General features: G+C 49.1%; 1 protein-coding gene across 2 annotated transcripts in view; it reads left to right on the forward strand.

Moving 5' to 3' along the window:
- The first annotated feature begins 243 nt into the window (after nucleotides 1-243).
- Nucleotides 244-19,091, forward strand: part of IKBKB (inhibitor of nuclear factor kappa B kinase subunit beta) — a 59,432-nt gene continuing 40,584 nt past the window's right edge. For both annotated transcript variants that reach the window (XM_032838082.1, XM_032838083.1), the window contains exons 1-5: nucleotides 244-404; nucleotides 1,043-1,165; nucleotides 14,688-14,782; nucleotides 15,696-15,813; nucleotides 18,416-18,485. In XM_032838082.1, the coding sequence (XP_032693973.1) occupies nucleotides 1,061-1,165; nucleotides 14,688-14,782; nucleotides 15,696-15,813; nucleotides 18,416-18,485 (388 nt within the window). In that variant the 5' untranslated portion in view covers nucleotides 244-404; nucleotides 1,043-1,060. The remainder of the gene's footprint in view (nucleotides 405-1,042; nucleotides 1,166-14,687; nucleotides 14,783-15,695; nucleotides 15,814-18,415; nucleotides 18,486-19,091) is intronic.

A 19,091-nucleotide genomic window follows, 5' to 3' on the forward strand; every position in this document is an offset into this window, starting at 1 on the left:
CTGCGTAAAGCGAGGTGGGCGCGCTCGGGGTCATTTCAGAGGCACTCTCTTATCTCAGGGAGAGCCTCGTGTCCCAGGTGACGGGTCCGTCTAGAAGCCGCACGCAGCCCTCCCAGGGTCACCTGGGCGAGGACGAGGAGCTGCCCCGGGGCGGACCCCGGGCGGCGGGTGCGGGGCGTGGTCTGGGAGGGCGCCCCGCGCGGCTCCTTTAAGGGCGGCCCGGCCCACGTGCTCCGTGACGTCAGAGCAGGAAGTGTTTGAGGAAGTCGCGCTGGGCTGGCAGGTTTAAGATTCCCGCATTTTAATGTCTGCGGGGAGGTGCCAGAGCCCCCGGTTTCGCCGCCCCAGCCCCCCCCTCCCCCTCCCGGGGGAGCGGCTCCCCTGCCCCGCACTCCTGCCAACAGGTGAGTCCCCCGGGCGGCCCCGGGGGGGGGGCGGTAACACCTGCAGACCCCCGTCTGCTCTGCACCGGCGAGCTCGCGCCTCCCTCCTCCCTTGTGGCTCCCGAAGAAACTTCTGTGGAGTTTAAAAGTCGGGGTTTCCGGGCGTACAAGCCTTTCTCTCACGCGGGTTAGAGTGGGGAGGCCCGGGACAGCCCCTGCCCGGGTGGTTCCAGGTGGCCTCTTGGAGGTGGTGGCTTTGGGAGAGAGTCACGATGCGTTTGGACTGTGTGAAGACACACGTGACCGTAAGGAAACCCAGTGTTAGCCTCTGTCCCTGCCGCCTTGAGTGGAATGGGCGCGGGGCAGGGCGCCCCTTGCTGGAGTCCAGGCTGGGCCGCCCTCTCCGAGTTCAGGGGGTGTGGAGAAAGATCTCCTTCGAGTGACTTTCTTCCCCGTCTCCTTCCACCACAGCTGAGGTGGGGGTGCGGGAAGGTGAGAAAAACAAAAGTTCGCTGCCAAAACCCGCACACCAGACACCCTGGTTTATTTACAAAAAGAAAACGGTCTCTCGCATGTTCTCTTACCTTCTCCATCTCCTTGAGTTTCACTTTTTTCTTAATATTAATTAATCTTTGTCCCCCACACCAAATTGCTTACAGAGTTAGCACGGCACCAGTATGAGCTGGTCACCTTCTCTGCCAACCCAGACGTGTGGGGCCTGGGAGATGAAAGAACGACTCGGGACAGGGGGATTTGGAAACGTCATCCGGTGGCACAATCAGGTAGGGCCTCCGTGGGGCTGGGAAGAGCAAAGGCGAGCAGGGGTGGTAGGCGAGGCGGAGAAGACAGGTTTCCCTCCAATCGCCTCTGTCCCACGCTGCTGGGTGGGGGGGATGGGCCTCACCTTTGGCCATGGGCTTGTTGGGAGAGCGTGAGAACCGGGAACTGGAAAGGGGCCTTCCAGCTTCTGAGCTGACTCTAAGTTAGTGATCTCCAAACTTTACTGACTATGCTCCCCAAGTAAATAGTAAAAATAGTTTGTTTTCAGACTCAGTTTTATGTATCTTAAATTATATCTGTGCTACCATCATGCTATCATGTACTAATACATTGCATGTTACAAAACATACAAAAATAGAACAGTTTAAAGGATGGTCGTAGTAAAATATATTTAAGTGTTTAAAAAATCGGTTTAAAAATATTTCAAATATGTACTCATTATGATGCCTTCCCGGTGTTGTTTGCAGTACTGCACAGCGCAGAATATACAGATCTATATGAAAGTGAGAATTGGGCGCCTGGGTGCCTCAGTGGGTTAAACCTCTGCCTTCCGCTGGGGTCATGATCTCAGGGTCCTGGGATTGAGCCCCAAATCTGGCTCTCTCAAATTGCTCAGCGGGGAGCCTGCTTCCCCTTCTCTCTCTGCCTGCCTCTCTGCCTACTTGTGATCTCTCTTTCTCTGTCAAATAAATAAAATCTTAAAAAAAAAAAAAAAGAGAAAGTGAGAATTTTATCGTTAAGAATAGTGGATGAAAACCCATGTTTCAAAGAATTTTTATAATTTGGAGTTATTTGGGCTGATTTCTTTTTAGATCTGATTAGATCCTCATTGTTTTACTCCTGTGTCTGAAATGAGTTGCGTACAATATAGAAGTGTTAGTTCTTGCATATTCCTGTTTGCTTGCCCCGAAGTTCTCCACAGGAATTTCTTTAGGTACTTGTCCATTTTATGAGAGTCATTTTATTGAAACTGGGTAATACAGTCCATGATCTACCTAAGCCGGAGCCCCTGTCCACCAGTGCCTATGGAATGCTCATTTTCCTCTGTGTACCTCGAGGCCACAAGCGATGTGTTATCTTCTGAGAAATAAACTCAGGAGGCTGTCCTAAAGCTAATATCAGAAAAGCGTAATTTCTTTTTAATTTGTTTGGATTCCAGTCTTGGGTCACCGTGGTGCACATACACCCAATTTGGAGACCACTGCTCTAGGGAACCCTCAGTCACCAAATCACTAAAGTTAGCTTCCTGACTCCAAAATAAGACCTGTGAAGTACTTGATGGAAGGTACCTGCTTTTTTGATCAGGGGCTGGTGAGCTCTTGTTGGACTGAAGGGATGGCAAATTGTGCACCGCTTCCCAGGAGCCAGCTGCAACAGCCCGCGGGAGAGTCATCAAGGCTACTGGCCAGCCACAGGAGAATGTCGTTCCAGATAGCAATCTTCATCACTTAGTTGGAAGACATTCTAGGCCCTGCCCTGAGTCTTGTCAGCTCTAAGTAGATGGAATGACCCCTCGAGGAATGTGGGAGCCAGAGCTGGAGGGCAGAGTACAGTTCTGGAGGTGGTCATTCCCACATTCAACTGGGAAACCAGAATTCCAGCAAACCCTATGGCCGAGCGGGCCACAGAAACACAACTGGCTCAAATGTGTTCTGGTCTGAGTATAACCATGGGCCTAGCATTACAACATAAGAGTTAGATCATTCTATGGCCATACATACATACCTGGGCCGGGCTGCTTCTAGAGAGGCCACAGCTTTTAGATTCTTGACCACAGCAACTGTCTTGGAGCAGCTGAACTAGATGTTTGGTTTCCCTCAAAAGGAATTCTGTCCAGCTGTGCCATGTGTCTGTCATCTCCAACTAAAATGGCCTCTGTCTGCTCTGTGAGTTTGGAGAGCTATTGTCAGATGGAATTTGTTCCTGGGTTTATAGATACGGGTCTCAAAAAATGTGTGTGTGTGTGTGTGTGTGTGTGTGTGTATGTAGATTGGTCTTCTAAAATTACTACTTTCAAGTTCCTTCCCTTGTTCAAAAACCTTGTTTTTAATTTTTATTTTATTTTTTAATTGAAGTATAGTTGGCGTTCACTTTTTTCCTCTTTTTCTTTTTAATAATTTTTAGATTTTTTTATAAACATATAATGTATTATTAGCCCCAGAGGTACAGGTCTGTGAATCACCAGGTTTACACACTTCACAGCACTCACCATAGCACATACCCTCCCCAATGTCCATAACCCCACTACTCTCTCCCTACACCCCTCCCCCCGGCAACCCTCAGTTTGTTTTGTGAGATTAAGAGTCTCTTATGGTTTGTCTCCCTCCCGATCCCATCTTGTTTCATTTATTCTTTTCATACCCCCCCAAACCTCCCACGTTGCATCTCCATGTCCTCATATCAGGGAGATCATATGATAGTTGTCTTTCTCCAATTGACTTATTTCGCTCAGCATAATACCCTTAGTTCCATCCACATCGTCGCAAATGGCAAGATTTCATTTCTTTTGATGGCTGCATAGTATTCCATTGTATATATATACCACATCTTCTTTATCCATTCATCTGTTGATGGACATCTAGGTTCTTTCCATAGTTTGGCTATTGTAGACATTCCTGCTATAAACATTCGGGTGCACATGCCTCTTCGGATCACTATGTTTTTATCTTTAGGGTAAATACCCAGTAGTGGCACTCACTTTTATATTAGTTTTAGGTGTACAGTGTCGTGATTTGGTGATTATGTACATTATACAGTGCTCACTGTGGTATTGTCACCATCTGTTCCCATACCCATACATGATATCAACACCATCTGTCCCCAAGTGTTGTTACAGTATTAGTGACTATATTTCTAATGCTGTACTTTTCATCCCCCCATGACTACTTATGGTACCAAAAGTTTGTGTCTCTTAATTTCATCACCTGTTTCACCTATCCCCCAACTCTTTCCCTTCTGGAAACCACCAGTTCTCTGTATTTATGAGTCTGTTTCTACTTTTTTTTTTTGTTTGTTCCTTCATTTGTTTTGTTTAGACGCCCCGTGAAGTGAAATCATGTGACATTTTTTCCTCTAACTTATTTCACTTAGCATAATACTCTTTATGTCCATCCATGTTGTCTCAAATTGCAAGACTTCATTCCTTTTTATGGCTGAGTAATATTCCATTGTGTATGTGTATATCTATCTATCTATCTATCTATCCCTCTACATATATGCCACATCTTCTTTATCTTCTTTATCTATTCATCTGTTGATGGACCCTTGGGTTGCTTCCCTGTCTTGGTTGTTATAAATAGTGCTGCAGTAAACATAGGGGTGCATGTATTAGTGTTTTCAAATTGGTGGTGTTGTTTTCTGTGATTGAATACATAGCAGTGGAATTATTGGATCATGTGATAGTTCTGTTTTTAAGTTTTTGAGGAACCTCCACTCTGTTTTCCATAGCGGCTGCATCAGTTTACATTCCTACTAACAGTGTACGAGGTTTCCCCTTTCTTCACATCCTCGCCAACACCTGTTATTTCTTCTCTTTTTCATTCTAGCCATTCTGACAGGTGTAAGGTGATATCTCATTGTGGTTTTGATTTGCATTTCCCTGATGATGAGTGATGTTGAGCATCTTTTCATGTGTCCGTTTTCCATTTGTATATCTTTGGAGAAATGTCTATTTAGGTCTTCTGCCCATTTTTTTTTTTTTTTAAGATTTTATTTATTTATTTGACAGAGAAGGAGAGGTCACAAGTAGGTGGAGAGAGAGGGGGAAGCAGGCTCCCTGCCGAGCAGAGAGCCCAATGCAAGGCTGGATCCCAGGACCCTGAGACCACGACCTGAGCAGAAGGCAGAGGCCCAACCCACTGAGCCACCCAGGCGCCCCACTTCTGCCCATTTTTTAACTGGATTATTAGTTTTTTTGTGTGTTGAGTTGTGTAAGTTCTTTTTGTATTTTGCATACTAATCCCTTATTGGATGTATCATTTGCAAATATCTTCTCCCTAGTTTGCCTTTTCATTCTGTTGATCATTTTTCTTTCTTTTTTCTTTTCTTTAATCTGTATTTTTTAAAAGCCAAACTCACATCATTCTGCTGTTTGAGGCCTCTTCACAGTCTGGCCTCACCCCGTCTTTCTAGCATTACCACCTCTTGTTGACTCCCAACAAGTTGGTTGGCTGAGCCTTCTCTGGGACAAGCCTCTGCTTCCTGGACAGCTTTATGTGCTTCTGCCCATTCCTCCAGGATCAGCTCCAGACCACCTCCTCAATAAACCTCCCATGGACTCCTTCATTCTATAAAAATTAGTTCTTCCGTTGAATTCCCCTGCTCCAATCATTTGGCATGCTTCATATCCTGCCCTTTCGTCTGTGTATAGGACTGTATCTTGTCATGGCTCTAAGTTCCTGGTCAGCCAGGGCCCTGTCTGGCTTTGGCTTTCTTTCAGTTCCCCCATAGCAATTTTCTTTATGTTATACATGAGTTAAGTGCATAAAGTCATTCACTTTCCTTAAAGATCTTTTTGGAAAAGGGAAAGAGCTATTAATCATTCATTACAAATGTAAGCTCCTAACTATCATAAGTCTGACACAGGAGAGGGGCTCACGGCAGTGATACCTTATACCAGAAGGTGTGATCAGTCTGGAGGTCGGGGCGGGGGCAGGGGGAGGCTTCTTCAAGGAAGTGGCACTTAAGTGCAGACCTGAGTTATTGGTAGAAGGTAGCCAGGCTTTGCCGGTCTAAGAACGTGGGAGGAGAGTTCCAGGAAGAGGGAGCAGCCTATTCAAAACCCCTGTGCTGGGGCAGGTCTTGGCAAGCAGGTGGAATAGAAAGGTCAGCAGGACCAGAAGGGAGGACAAAGGGAGCTAGGTGCAGGGGAGGCTGCTACGTAGAAAGTGACAGTGGGACCCTGCTAAGAGCTTTTGGTTTTTATCTGAAGAGCAACAGGAAGCTGTTGGAAGGGGATCTACTCTGACTGTGGGAAGAATTTGGAAGGGGCCCAGGCAGTGATGTGCTGGGAAGTCGGCTCTCCAAAATATCATTCAGAGTGGTAGGGTTTACCTGTTTCCACGGAGTAACTACTCCCACCATGGATTATTTCAAGCCACTGACAGTGTAATGAGCATGTCTCACCGAATTCCCGAATACTTAACAATCTGCTCTCAGAAGAGCTGGTACCAGGACACCACTGGCACCCCCTATCATGTGGGTTTTGGAGATTGGACAAGTGAGGGATTGGATGGGGCTGATGGTGGTTGGCGATGGAGAGAAGTGGGCAGATCTAAGAGCTATTTTAGGACTTCGTGGGGGAGTGGAAGGTGAGGGCTGAGGGAACAGGAGGAGTCAAGTTTCACAAGTACCTAGTGAAACCTTGCTGATGAGCCTGGCTCAGTTGGGGAAGCTCTCCATCACCCTTCTGGGTTGTTCCTGGGGTGGTGGGGGGCAAACTCTTTGGTCTCCTGTGGGTGCAGTTCTTTAGCTGATGTCCAAGATCAGAACAGGAGTAGTGTCTTCTTTGGTGGATGTCCCAGTGTTCAGAATCTCAAAGAAAGCTACTGCGATAAGTGGTTTTGACAACTCAACTCCAGTCAGTATATAATAATTATACTTCTCAACAGTGTACATTTCCTAATAGTCCATATACTTTATCTTGTCTACAAGAGAGACTTTTTAGTTTATCACAAGAACAATTGCATAAAAGAGTCTAGGCATTGGTATCCTCAGTCACATAAATGATGCCTAGTAATCAGACCTATCATTTATCGAGAACCTACCATGTGCCATCAATGGGCTAGGTATTTTACATGTTTTATCTTCAGTCTGCATAACCCTAAAAGGAAGAACTGTTACCTTTTATGGTTTTTAAGTTTATTTAAGTAATCTCTACACTCAAAGCGGGGCTTGAACTCACGATCCAAGATCAAGAGTCCCACACTCCTCCAACTGAGCCTGCCTGTTGTCTTTATTTCTGTTTACCCCTGAGGAAATTGAAGCACAGAGAGGTTAGGTCATTTACCTGAAGAGGCTAAGCTAGGAAGTGAAGAGCTGGAATCTGAAAATCCCAACTTCCTGCTTTCCCCACTGTGGCCTGTGGCTTTTCCATGGCAGGCGATCGAAGCGTATGGACACCTCTAGAACATTTTCAGTTCTCTTCAATCAGTCTAAAACATTTTGAAGGGGCACCTGGGTGGCTCAATGGGTTAAAGCCTCTGCCTTTGGCTCAGGTCATGATTTCAGGGTCCTGGGATCAAGCCCCGCATCGAGCTCTCTGCTCAGTGGGGAGTCTGCTTCCTCCTCTCTCTCTGCCTGCCTCTCTGCCTGCTTGTGATCTCTCTCTCTGTCAAATAAAGAAAAAAAAGTTGCTTTTAAACCATTTTGAAGCGCTAAGGGGAAAACTCTCATTTGGAAGACAAGATGCATAAATCTAAAACAAATATTTCTTAGTGAGGAAGGGCAGTGTACCAAATGCCCTTATCCCTGTTTCCCTGAGTTTTTGGAATCTGTTACCAAGCATGGGCCTTGGCAGTCCTTGCCGTGTCTGAACTGCCTTAAATCCTCAGCCCGGGGATCAGCACAAACCATTTATCAGTATGGTCTAGATAGGCTGATGTTTTCAACAAGACCTTTGTTAAATACAGAAGAAGAAGAAAAAGATGACCCGGGTGACCTCAGCCTGCAGCCCCTTTTGGGAATAAGGGGGAAAACCACATGACTCCCAGTCACCCATACCTGGGTTCCAGTCCTGGCTCTGTTTTTTACCAGCTTCATGACTTTGAGCCCAACTCCCCCCTTGGATTTTTGAGGATGCTAAGATATTGATCTCCTTGGCTCTCAGCATGTCTAAGCATGAAGTAGGGCCACGGCTTTCTGAAAGGAACTGGACATGTCCCAGGATGCCTTGCACTATTCTCTGTGCACTTTGCTGTGAAAGAGGCCGGGAATTGCTGCCTGGTTTCCCAAAGGACGTCCGTGAGGATGACATGAGCTAATGTACGGAGTAGCTCGTGTAAAGCTCTAAGAGGCACGGTGTCATTAATGATCTCTTCTACGAAGTGGTACCGACTTTGACTTGTTTCCTCACTGGACAAGATTAAGCTCACTTCAGCTTATGTGTGTGTTTTGGAAGTGGTAAAGACCTCATTCAGTTCACTAAGAATTTATTGTGCACAGACCCAGGGTCCACTGGGGGAAAAAAGAAATGACTTTGTCTTCAGTGTGCTTATGCTCTGAGGAGATAAAATGAATGCTCCGCCGTCTATGAAATAGGTCTATATGGGCACCAAATTGTGCAGAGATATGAATGACTGCTGTTTATTGAGAGTGTCCTGTGTCAACTTTGCTCGCTGCTTTATCCATATTCTCTCTTGAGTGTTCAGGGGAGAGGGAAGTCTTCTTGAGGAAATGGAACTTGAGCAGAATCTTGGAAGGAGATGGACTGTAGAGAGTCTGAAGAGAAGACAAATCAAATGGGTAGAGTAACATCGACACAAGGCCAGAGAAGGGAAATGCTGCTGCTGTAATTTGCTCAAGGCTCATGCTGTATCGGGCACTCCATCCCGTTTTGACAGAAGGGTAGCGTCCCCTCTCCCTCTTCTGGATAAAGGCCCAAAAGCTAAACTAGTGAGCTCAGTGTCCCACATACACATGAAGGATGAAGGAGTTACACCCTGACCTCACCCCACAAGCCCCTGTCGGTGAGTTCGGAGGCCACTGTGCATGTTGGCTGTTTACACCAAAGGGAGTGGGTTGAACTCAGAGATTTCTCGGCATAGACTGGTCAGTATGGTTGAGTCAGGGGTGAAGCTATAGTCAGAGACCCTGTACCTTTTGACTCTCAGGCCTGAGTTCTGTCCTGAGGATCTCTCTAGGCCTAGCTTTGTACTTCCTCTCTGAAGTTCATCTTGGAGGGCAGGGCCTGAGAAGGAACGAGCTGGTTATTACTAATTAGCCCCTTTTACCACAGTGGCCTGTTGGATGGTTGCCACGGTAACAGGAGACAGGTTTCCCAGCCAAGAGTTTGAATGGACCTCTTGGCTTCCAGCCGGTTTCCCCTCTTCGTGTGAAAAAGGCTAGCTTTGGGAAGCTGGGCCAGCTCCTGAGTGGACTGGCCTCCAGCTCACTTGTACTGTCATGCCTTCTGGTGGCTCTCAGCCCTCTGAGGAGGTACCCCCCCACACACACATTTTATACACAAGTTTTATGTTTTCCTGTACAAAAGAATCACAGACTTGAGGGACCTTCATGATAAATTGTATTCACTGTGGCTAACACCGTTGCCCCCTGTCTGCATTTTCTCAAAATACAAACCGATTTTAAATTTTGTCGCACACCAGGAGTCCACTTACCAGAAGTTGGAGGCTGATACAGTTTGGGCCAAGTCTAGGTCTCCACAGAACTGAGCTAAGACTCAAGGAGGTTCCAACCCAAATAAAGAAAGTCATCCGCTGCTCTTGGAGTTTCATTGCTAGTGAAGATCAAACTCCCCAGGCTTTCAAAACCGGTATTTTTAGTCTGTTTTTGAACTGTTTAATTGAATTTTGCTTTCTAGAGCCGGTATGTTCTTAGCAACAGAAAGTCATTGTGTTTGGGTTTCTGTTTCAAGTGAAATATTACTCATGGAAAACTGGAATGTTTTAGAATACTGCCTCAAGACCCGCTGTATAAGAAAAGTTTAAGTGTGTCTGTATCTGTGTGAGACATTCCCAAGCCCCGGAAATTGTTAGGATTTCCCCTGCAACGGTAGGACTAAGCTGAGCTGTCCACAAATAGAAAGTGACTTTTGGTGTCTGTGCACATTTAGTCCACAATGTGTTTAGTATTCATATTGGGAAGTTCACTTCTTAGTTTGCATCAGGATACTAAGGCTGATATCAAATCTTCAATCTTTAATATCAGTCTTCGATATCGACATCTATTCCTGGACTCTGGGTTGGGCCGGGTAACAGCTATGTGTTAGATCCAATGTTTGTGTTGAACAGATCACAATTGTCTACAATTATCCAATGTGTAGATAGATTACCTAAAATGTGTTCTAAATCACTTAATAAATCTACCTCTGGGGTCTATTTGTCCTTTTTTATGAAGGAAGCATACTGTCTGTGGTAGGCAGAATAATGGCTCCTCCCAAAGATGGCTGCATCCTAACCCCTGAACCTGTCAGTATGTTAGGGCACCATGGCAAAGGGGAATGAAGGTTGCTCATTGGCTGACATTAGGTGGGAAGATTATCCCATACAGTCTGGGTCAGCCCAGTGTGGTCATGAGGGACTTAAAAGTGGAAGAGGGAAGGGCGCCTGGGTGGCTCACTGGGTTGGGTGTCTGCCTTTGGCTTAGGACGTGATCCCAAGGTCTGAGCCTAGCACTGGGCTCCCTGCTCAGCAGTGACCTCCTCTCTCCCTCCTCCCTGCTATCCTCTTGCTGTCTCTGTCCCTATCTCTGTCTCTCTTAAATAAAGTCTTTATTTTTTTTTAAGATTTTATTTATTTATTTGAGAGAGAGAGACAGTGTGAGCGAGCATGAGATGCGAGAAGGTTAGAGGGAGAAGCAGACTCCTTGTGGAGATGGGAGCCCCATGCGGGACTCAATCCCGGTACTCCAGGATCACGACCTGAACCAAGGGCAGTTGCTTAACCAACCAACCCAGGCGCCCCTTAAATAAAGTCTTTAAAATAAAGTGGAAGGGGTGTCTGGGTGGCTCAGTCGTTACGTGTCTGCCTTTGGCTCAGATCATGAACCCAAGGTCCTAGGATGGAGCCCTGCATGGGACTTCCTACTCAGCAGGGAGCCTGCTTCTCCCTCTCCCACTCCCCCTACTTGTGTTCCCTCTCTCACTGTCTCTATCAAATAAATAAAATAAGATAAAATAAAGTAAAATGAAATGTATCTTTAAAAAAAAGTGGAAGAGGGAGGCAGGAGAGTCAGTGTCAAAGTAATGCAATGTGACAGGAATTAGCTGGTCGTTGCTGACTTTGGGCATGGAAGGAGGGACCCTGAGCCAAAGAATGCAGGCAGCTTCTAGAAGCTGGAGAGGTCAAGGAAATGTATTCTTCCCTAAAGTTTCCAGAAAAGACCACGGCCCTGCTGACGTCTTGATTTTAGCCCAGTGAGATCTGTATCAGACTTCTGACCTCCAGAACTGTAAGGACATAAATTTGGGTCTTAAGCCACTAAGTTTGTGGCAATTTGTTAATAGCAGGAGTAAAACAAAGCAAAAAACTAACACACTGTTCTGTATACTGAAGTTAAAATAAGTGCAGATCTTTAAATATCTTGATTTAAGCTCTGAGTCATTCTGAGATAACAGACCAAGAGTTGCATTATCTTGTTCTAAACTGTTACTTATCAGACTGTCCATCAAAACATTACCTGCTGAAGGGACTCCCTCGGCCCTGTGACCTTGTTTGACACTTGGCTCTTCAGTTTAGAACTGTGCAGTCGAGTCTCAGTTTCCATGTGATCCCACCTGACCGGACACCAGCATGTCCAGTGGCATGTCAGTGCCGCTACTGATGAAGTTACCCTAGAACTGGGAGAAAATGTTTGAGTCTGAACACTCGGGGGAAGTGAAACTTGAAAGCAAATTTAAATCTGTTTGAGAACCGACAGGAATTGGGAAGTTCATATGTAGGGGGTGTAACATTTTGTGAGATTGAACACCAGTCTGTACATCGATGAAGAAACAGAATTTTCACATGTTCCCTAACTTGTGAAAAGTACTAGATGGCTTTCTACTGAGTTTACTTGTTACAGCTGTACTGGTTGGTTCACTAGCAACAGGATTTATGAGTTTTGAAGAGGTCAGCTCTTCAGAAAGTGCCTCGGATCTGGGGCAAATATCGGGGTTCTGATAGCAGTGTGTGAACCGTCTGTCAGGACCCGGTTACCAATGCGCGCTGCCACGGGCTGCACCAAGGAGTGTGTCATTACAAAAGCAGGCACATGGCTGCCGCGTGGGTGGGCCTTAAAAGAAGCCATCCCCAAAGTCCCCATATCGTGGGATTCCATCTGTGAGATGTTCAGAACAGGAGAATCCTTAAAGGTAGGGGGTTGCCTTTGCTCAAGGGGCTGGGGGAAGAGTGACTGCTCGCGGATATGGGGTTTCCTGGGCGGGGGGGTTGATGAACATGTTCTAAAATTGATGTGTGGCTTTGGTCGCGCTACGCTGACCATACCCCCATACCTGTGCGCTGCGTACCATAAATGGATCAGTCGTGCGGTGCATGAATTATATTTCAGTAGTGCTGTTAAAAAAAGGAAAAAGTAGGCGCGCGAGGTAACTGCGTGACCTGCGAAGGAGTGTTGGGCTTCGGTAGAAGCTCCTTCTGTGAGCATGTGGAGGTATTGCCTCTGTTCTCTGGCATCCGAGCTGGGAGAGGCAGAAGGTGGTTCCACTGCGTTTCTGAAGCTTCTCTTTAGCCCATGTCGGATTTAGGGATTGGTCTATCAAGCAGTGGCTTGGTGGTTTTATTTGACAACTTGTGCTCATGGTTGGAGACTTTGTTTTCCTTTTTCTTACTGGGTGAGTGTGTGTTCCTGCAGGGATCACGGCCAGTCTGGTAAATGCGTGCCCACATTGCAGTTCTGCTGCTGTGAGACCGCCGTGTGCACGCGGGAGGGCTGCCACAGTTCTCTGTGTGTCTTTTCCAAGATTGTATTTATTCATTAGAGAGAGGGTGAGAGGGAGGGAGAGAGAGATGCAAGCAGGGGAAGTGGAGGAGAGGGAGAGGGAGGAAAAGAATCTTGAGCAGACTACCCACTGAGCTCAGAGCCCTGAGATCATAACCTGAGAGGCAACCCTGAGTCGGACCCTCAACCAGCTGAGCCACCTCGGTGGCCCTTGGCGTGTCTCATTCAAGTCCCATTCAGCACTGTATGAACTGCTCCAGTTAGAAGAATGAGGATTCTTTTTGGGATGCATTTTCCTAAAATGACAAAACTAAGAAAATGGTCTGTCACAGCCTCTAGGATATCCGTCTTCAGTTGGGCAAGTAGTAGAATTTTGGTACTGTTCTGCTGTCTTTTCTAGTGAAAGGATCCTGCAGGCGTGGCTCTCCCCTAGTCATAGGGCTGTGAGGGAGGTCATTCGCCGCTGTGCGGACACTGAATATACAGATGCTGGTAAAGTCTGCTTGCTCACTGACAGCAGGCCTGGCTTCCAGGCCCCTGCCACCAGAGGCATGGCTAGGGCCACCCAGTATGCCTCAGCCATCCTGGAGGCCCCTGGGGGCCTGAGGAGGTAGCAGCAGTGCATGGTTGCCCCCTGTGATGGGCTGAGCACTGGAGGCCAGAGCCACTGTCCCTGCTGCCTCCAGCACTGTAGATTTAGGGCTCACCCCTTTCAATCTGTCCCCTGGGGCTCCTTGGTGCTGCCTAGAGGACCAAGGAAAAGGGATGAGTTATCCTCAGGACCCAGGCAGTCAGTGAATTATTCAGAAATGTTTTACAGATTGCCTTCCCTTCCATTTACAAAATCTCCACTGAGGGCATCGTGCTAGTTACTGGAGAAGAGCTTAACGTGCATGAAGATAAGGCTGTAATTTAACCAAGAAAAGAGAAGATAACCCTGTGACTCTACAGAACATAAGTCTTTGGTAGCTGTGTGTGTGAAGGAGTGGCCTGTTTGGAGAGCAGAGCAACAGCCCCTTGAGGTGGGCCCCGCAGCGCCTGCGCTCCCACACAAGCAAGAGCACAGACCCGAGAAGCAGGGGACTGGACAGGCGGTCTGATCCAGCTGCAGTGTCCGATGGCTGGGGGCCTCTCGGGAGAGTGGCTGGAAAGCCAGGGTTAGCCAAGCTGCAGGGGATCTTAACGCCGGGCTTCTTGCGTGACCTGGGTCTGCTCTGCTCTCCGCAGTGTTACTGAACACCTGCTAAGGGCTGGACACTGCTGGCTGCTGAGCTTCAGGATAGCCCCGAAAGGTGATTGTAGGCATTCTTATTTTACAGATGAAGAAACTGAGTCCGACCAAATGCTCTGCCCCAGGTCACAGAGCTAGTAAACGCTAAATTGAATCATCCTCCGTGTTCTAGCTACTATGCTAGGTTTGCCTTCTCTCTAGAGAGACGAAACTCTTGCGTGATCTATGAAGGCAGTGTGGCAGCAACTGGTAGGTTGAATCACAGGCAAGTGCCATTGATGGCAAGTGTCATCAGGTCAGACTGGTCAATACCGGCAGTGTCCTGTGGTTCTGTCTAGCAGCCGGGGCTCAGAGAAGTGAGAGATCTCTTCGGCAGGAGTGGTGAGCAGAGGTTTCACGGAGGAGGTGGAAACCAAACAAGGCGTTGGTGTAGACTCTGGTTGGCTAGAAGGGGGAAAGTCCAGGAGGAGGTGGGGGTGTGGAGGCCAGCCTCAGAGGCTGGCAAGTGACTTGGGGACATCTATCAGAGGATACATAAGTGGGCCTCAGGATCCCGGAGGTCCCACGATCCATGCTTTAGGCCCTAAGGAGACAATTTCGTATTCGACCCCTGGCTTTCTCGGTGGGCTTGGTCGTGAGTTCTGCTCATCCCCTCCCTGTGCGTGCTCTCTCTGCAGGAAACAGGTGAGCAGATTGCTATCAAGCAGTGCCGGCAGGAGCTCAGCCCCCGGAATCGAGAGCGGTGGTGCCTGGAGATCCAGATCATGAGAAGGTGAAGGCCCGTCACTGCAGGGGGACGAGGAGACTGCGGGAGCTGAGGGGCCTTGGGACACTGCTGTGAAGTGGAGGGAAGCCCTCTGAGCTTCGGGATCTGGAGCGACAGTCGCACCTGCTGCATCTGGAAAAGTCATAAATCTCAGTCCTGAGCTCAATCAGGGTTAACAGATGACTTGTAGAGGAATGGCCCTTAGGGTCCAACTCTGGGCTTTCTCGAGGGCTTTTGCTCAGTTTTATTTCTTATATTAAATAATTTAAAATAGCCATCACCGTGACTTTATCTTTGTCATGGCAGAGATGCTCTTTTTCCCTGTATTTCCGGTACCAAGGCGTTGTGTGGCTCTCCACTGCTGTGAACTGATGACAGATACTTACTCCCCCAGTGTGGGGACAGGGGTGGTCTGTCAGGCCCTGGATGGGCACTGTCCTCCCAGGTAGTGAGGGGTTTAGGTAAGCATTTAGCAACCTAGTTGTTCTAAGGCCTCAAACAGGTGCTCCCTTCGTGAACTTCTTAAGAGACATCGCCTTGTTTCCACACGCGCGCACATGCACACACACACACCCCATCCCTGCTTGAATGGCCTGAGGTTGGAAGTCCTTCTACTTTCTGTGCTTTTCAGAGCAGTTTTGAAGTTCAGTGAGGACTTGGTATGGGGCACTCTAAAGAAAATTTAGTTGCACCTGAGGCCCTCACAGTCCTTGAGCTCACGGTGCTGAAAGTAGAGCTGGGTGAATGCTAACGGACCCAGCGCCGAGGTGACTAGTCCGTGCCTGACCTCCGCTAGGACTGACCTCGGCTAGTCCGGGCCTTTGTTGTAAAGCTTTGCTGAGACACGGACGGAGCAGGGAGCAGGGAGCAGGTTTGAGCCAGAGCCTGGGTTTTTCCCTCACTGCTGTCTCCTTCCTAGGCTGAACCACCCCAATGTGGTTGCTGCCCGGGACGTCCCCGAGGGGATGCAGAGCTTGGCTCCCAATGACTTGCCCCTGCTGGCCATGGAGTACTGCCAGGGAGGAGATCTCCGCAAGGTGAGGCTTCCGGGGTGGCTGGGAGCAGGGTGGCTGGGTGCAGCCCGTCTGGGCAGGGAGCAGCGGGGATGACTTTGCCCCCTTCCTTGTCAGGAAGCTCGGGCAGCCATGGTGCGGGCTTGCTTTTCCTTCCCAGATGCCCCTCTTCTGTGCTCAGGGTGGGGTGATGTGCGTGATGTGAATCAAGGGACTGAATCAGAAGCTCTTACGGGAAAGTCAGGGAGGGGCTCTCTGAATGTATGTCCTGCACGGTGATTCCTGAAATGACAAGAAAAAGTCACCAGGTTTGGAGGATGGGGAAAGACTGGACCAGTTCCAAAACAAACTTTCTTTCCCTGGGCATGTTAGGGCCACCGCCATCCTTCAGCGTACACGTCACCACTGTGCTTATGGGGAGGGGTTCTGTCCCCCAGATGTGGCCCCACTGCAGACAGGGTCACAGAGTGGAGCAGGAAGGGAGCCGGCTTAGTAAGCAGGGAACTGGGCTGATGTTCCAGAGCCACCACTGACTCACCATCTGGCGGTTCATCCCTCTAGTGCGTTTACTTCTCCTTACCAGAGCACGTCCTGCAGGGTCGGTGCCTGCAGCCCTTCCTTGTCTCAGAGACGGTCGTGCCTGGCTCCCTCCCTAGCGTGGCCTCCAACGCATTTATACAGCCTGCTTTCGTACTTGGCCTTGTTGGATTTTCCACATCCCTGTGATGCTGGTACCACGTGAAGGCTGTAGACCATGGCCCAGGCTGGTGAGGCGAGTTACCAGGCCTGGTGCAGCTGCAGTGTATAAGAGCTTGGGTCACAGCCCACGGGACGCCGACTGCAGGCCCCCTCTCCACCCAGGACGCTGAAGAATGCCACATAGGAGGAAGCAAAATAAAAGTTGTCTCTGGACGGCGAAGTTGTTTTTGTGTTGAAAAAGAGGTTGCTCTTAGTGCACATCTCCCGAACTCTTCACTCTAGAAGGGTCACGGTATTAAGGGGGGGTCGGGGGTTGGGAAGCAGGATACCCAGGCACTTCTGTCTTGACATGGCAGTTTCTTGGACCTAGCTTCGTGTGCTGTTTCCATTACTATTCTGGCCCCTTCCGCTTTCTTTTTGTAGAGGAAACTTTCCACAAGGGTTCTTCTGCCTGAGTGGCTTTCTCCTGCCACGGGAGCTAGGCAGGTCGCAGGAGTGGCACAGCAGGATGTGAACAGTCATTGGCATGACCGACAAGCTGGGGACTGATAACGGATGAGAAATGGGGAAGTTGATAATGCTTCGCTTTTCCTCTTTATTTTCCTAACCTTTGACAACCATCCAATTACTGAATGTGGTTCTTTAAAATGGGAGATAGCGTCATGTTGTTGCAGTGGAATGGGTGGTTCTTGGAGGGCAGCATGGGAGTTGGTGGGATGTGACCTGATTACGGAGGGCTCAGAAGCCCGGCAGAGAACTTGAGACTTGATCTTGCAGGCAGCAAAGAGCCAAGTCAGCCAGGGAAGAAGGTGACGCACACTGTAGCATGACTGACCTGCCACGGGGCACAGGATGACCTGGGGGAGGCAGGAAGCCCTTGCACTCTGAGGGGCCTCTGTCCGTAGGGCCGGCCCCCCATGGCGAGGGGTAGGGTGGGTAGCGCAGGGAGGGCACCGCTGCCCACAGTGCCTGGGACCTCTGTTCTCCAAATGAGGGAGCCTATCTTTCCCTCCTCTCAAGAGTTCAAAGCCTCCTCCCCTGGGCACCAAGGGACCAGCTAGGCCAGCGCTCGAGCAAAGGTAGAAGCCAAAACCTGTGAAAAGAGTGAAGTCTGTATGCCCAGCTCACGAAACGGGCTCTTCAGTGTTCTTGAATATAAATGTTCCTTAATGACTATAAACCTCAGCTGGGAAGTTATCTTCTCCATTGTTTTCATTTGAGGCCAGCCGCCAGCCGTGGACTGAGCCGGGGCTGGGAGGGCAGAGAGGGCGAGTGTTTGAGCTCAGACCTCAGCTGCATATCCCAGGGCCGCGCTGGAGTGGCCGTGTGAGCAGGCCTCATGGAAGCCGTCCGGTCTCGGGCTCCTCACCTGTGAGGTGCAGATGCCGACCTCCCTTGGTGGCGGTGGGAGCTCAGCCTCTATGTAGGTAGAGCTTCACTGAGCTAAACTGTGCAGAGGTTTGCTGGGTCCCAAGCACGTAGTAAGCACTCATTAAGTACTCCCCCATCATCATCCCACTGGCCATGCTGGGGGAGTGGTCAGAGCGTGGCGTTTACTGAGTGCCTTCCACCCCGCCCTCCGTGGGACTCTCAGGAGCAGCAGTCCCCCTGTGGCGGAGCGAGGCCTCTGGCCTGCCTCCCTCAGAACGGCAGCCCAGGTGAGCCTAAAAAGCCCTCCTCTTAGAATGACTCAGACACCTCACCTGTGAGTGCCTGAGCGCTTCTGGGCGTTCTCACTACCGCTTCCTCCTCCTCCGCCTTGGGCCAATTCCTGCCAGTCCTGCTATGCAGGCCACCTGTTAGCCCAGGTCCCCAGAGCCGGGGCCTAGGGTGAGCCCCCAGATGACTTCAGCTGGGAAAACACACTATGGGCTTGTTGGTGGCCGGGGACCGCTCACTCTGATGCTGCTTTTCACCTTCTTGACAGTACCTGAACCAGTTTGAGAACTGCTGTGGCCTTCGGGAAGGACCCATCCTTACCTTGCTGAGTGACATTGGTAAATCCCAGCCCTGGAGGTGGGGCCGTGCCCTCTGGGGAGAGTGTGGTGTGCCTGTGAGTCCTGGCGGAGCACAGACGGGAGCTATTTTGGTCCTCTGTTCCTTACAGAGGGAGGGATGGAGGGGGCGCAGACGGAGTGGGGAGGTCAACAGGGGACTAGTCAGGCAGGTGCTGAACTCAAATAGATTTCCCTTCCTTCCGGATTAAGTCATGAAGTGAATTATGGTGTATATAGAATAACAGATTTCCTTCCCATTAAAAAGCTCCACTCCCTATTTTCCTGGAATGGCCAGCAATGGAATAGGTTGTCATCTGAATGAATTTCGTCCCTTGGCAACTTATTTTTCCACTTCCACGTTGGCAGTTCTTTTTCCAATTATAGGCATAGGAAACATTGCTCCCATTTAATCCTTTGGTGCCATTACTGTCCTCAGACAAGGGTGTCTGCCACTGTCTCTGAGAACACTGGGGAAAAGAGTGACCTCAGGTCACAGAACTCAGATGCAGTCTTCTGGACCCTGGTGCCTGCTCTGGGAGGGAGCATAGAGGACGATCTCCACTGGTCAGCACATGGCCCCAGCTGAGAGACAGATGATCAGACATG

Source organism: Lontra canadensis, unplaced genomic scaffold, assembly GCF_010015895.1.
Source record: "Lontra canadensis isolate GAN:19392208 unplaced genomic scaffold, GSC_riverotter_1.0 scaffold101, whole genome shotgun sequence".
In the NCBI taxonomy this organism is placed as follows: Eukaryota; Metazoa; Chordata; class Mammalia; order Carnivora; family Mustelidae; genus Lontra; species Lontra canadensis.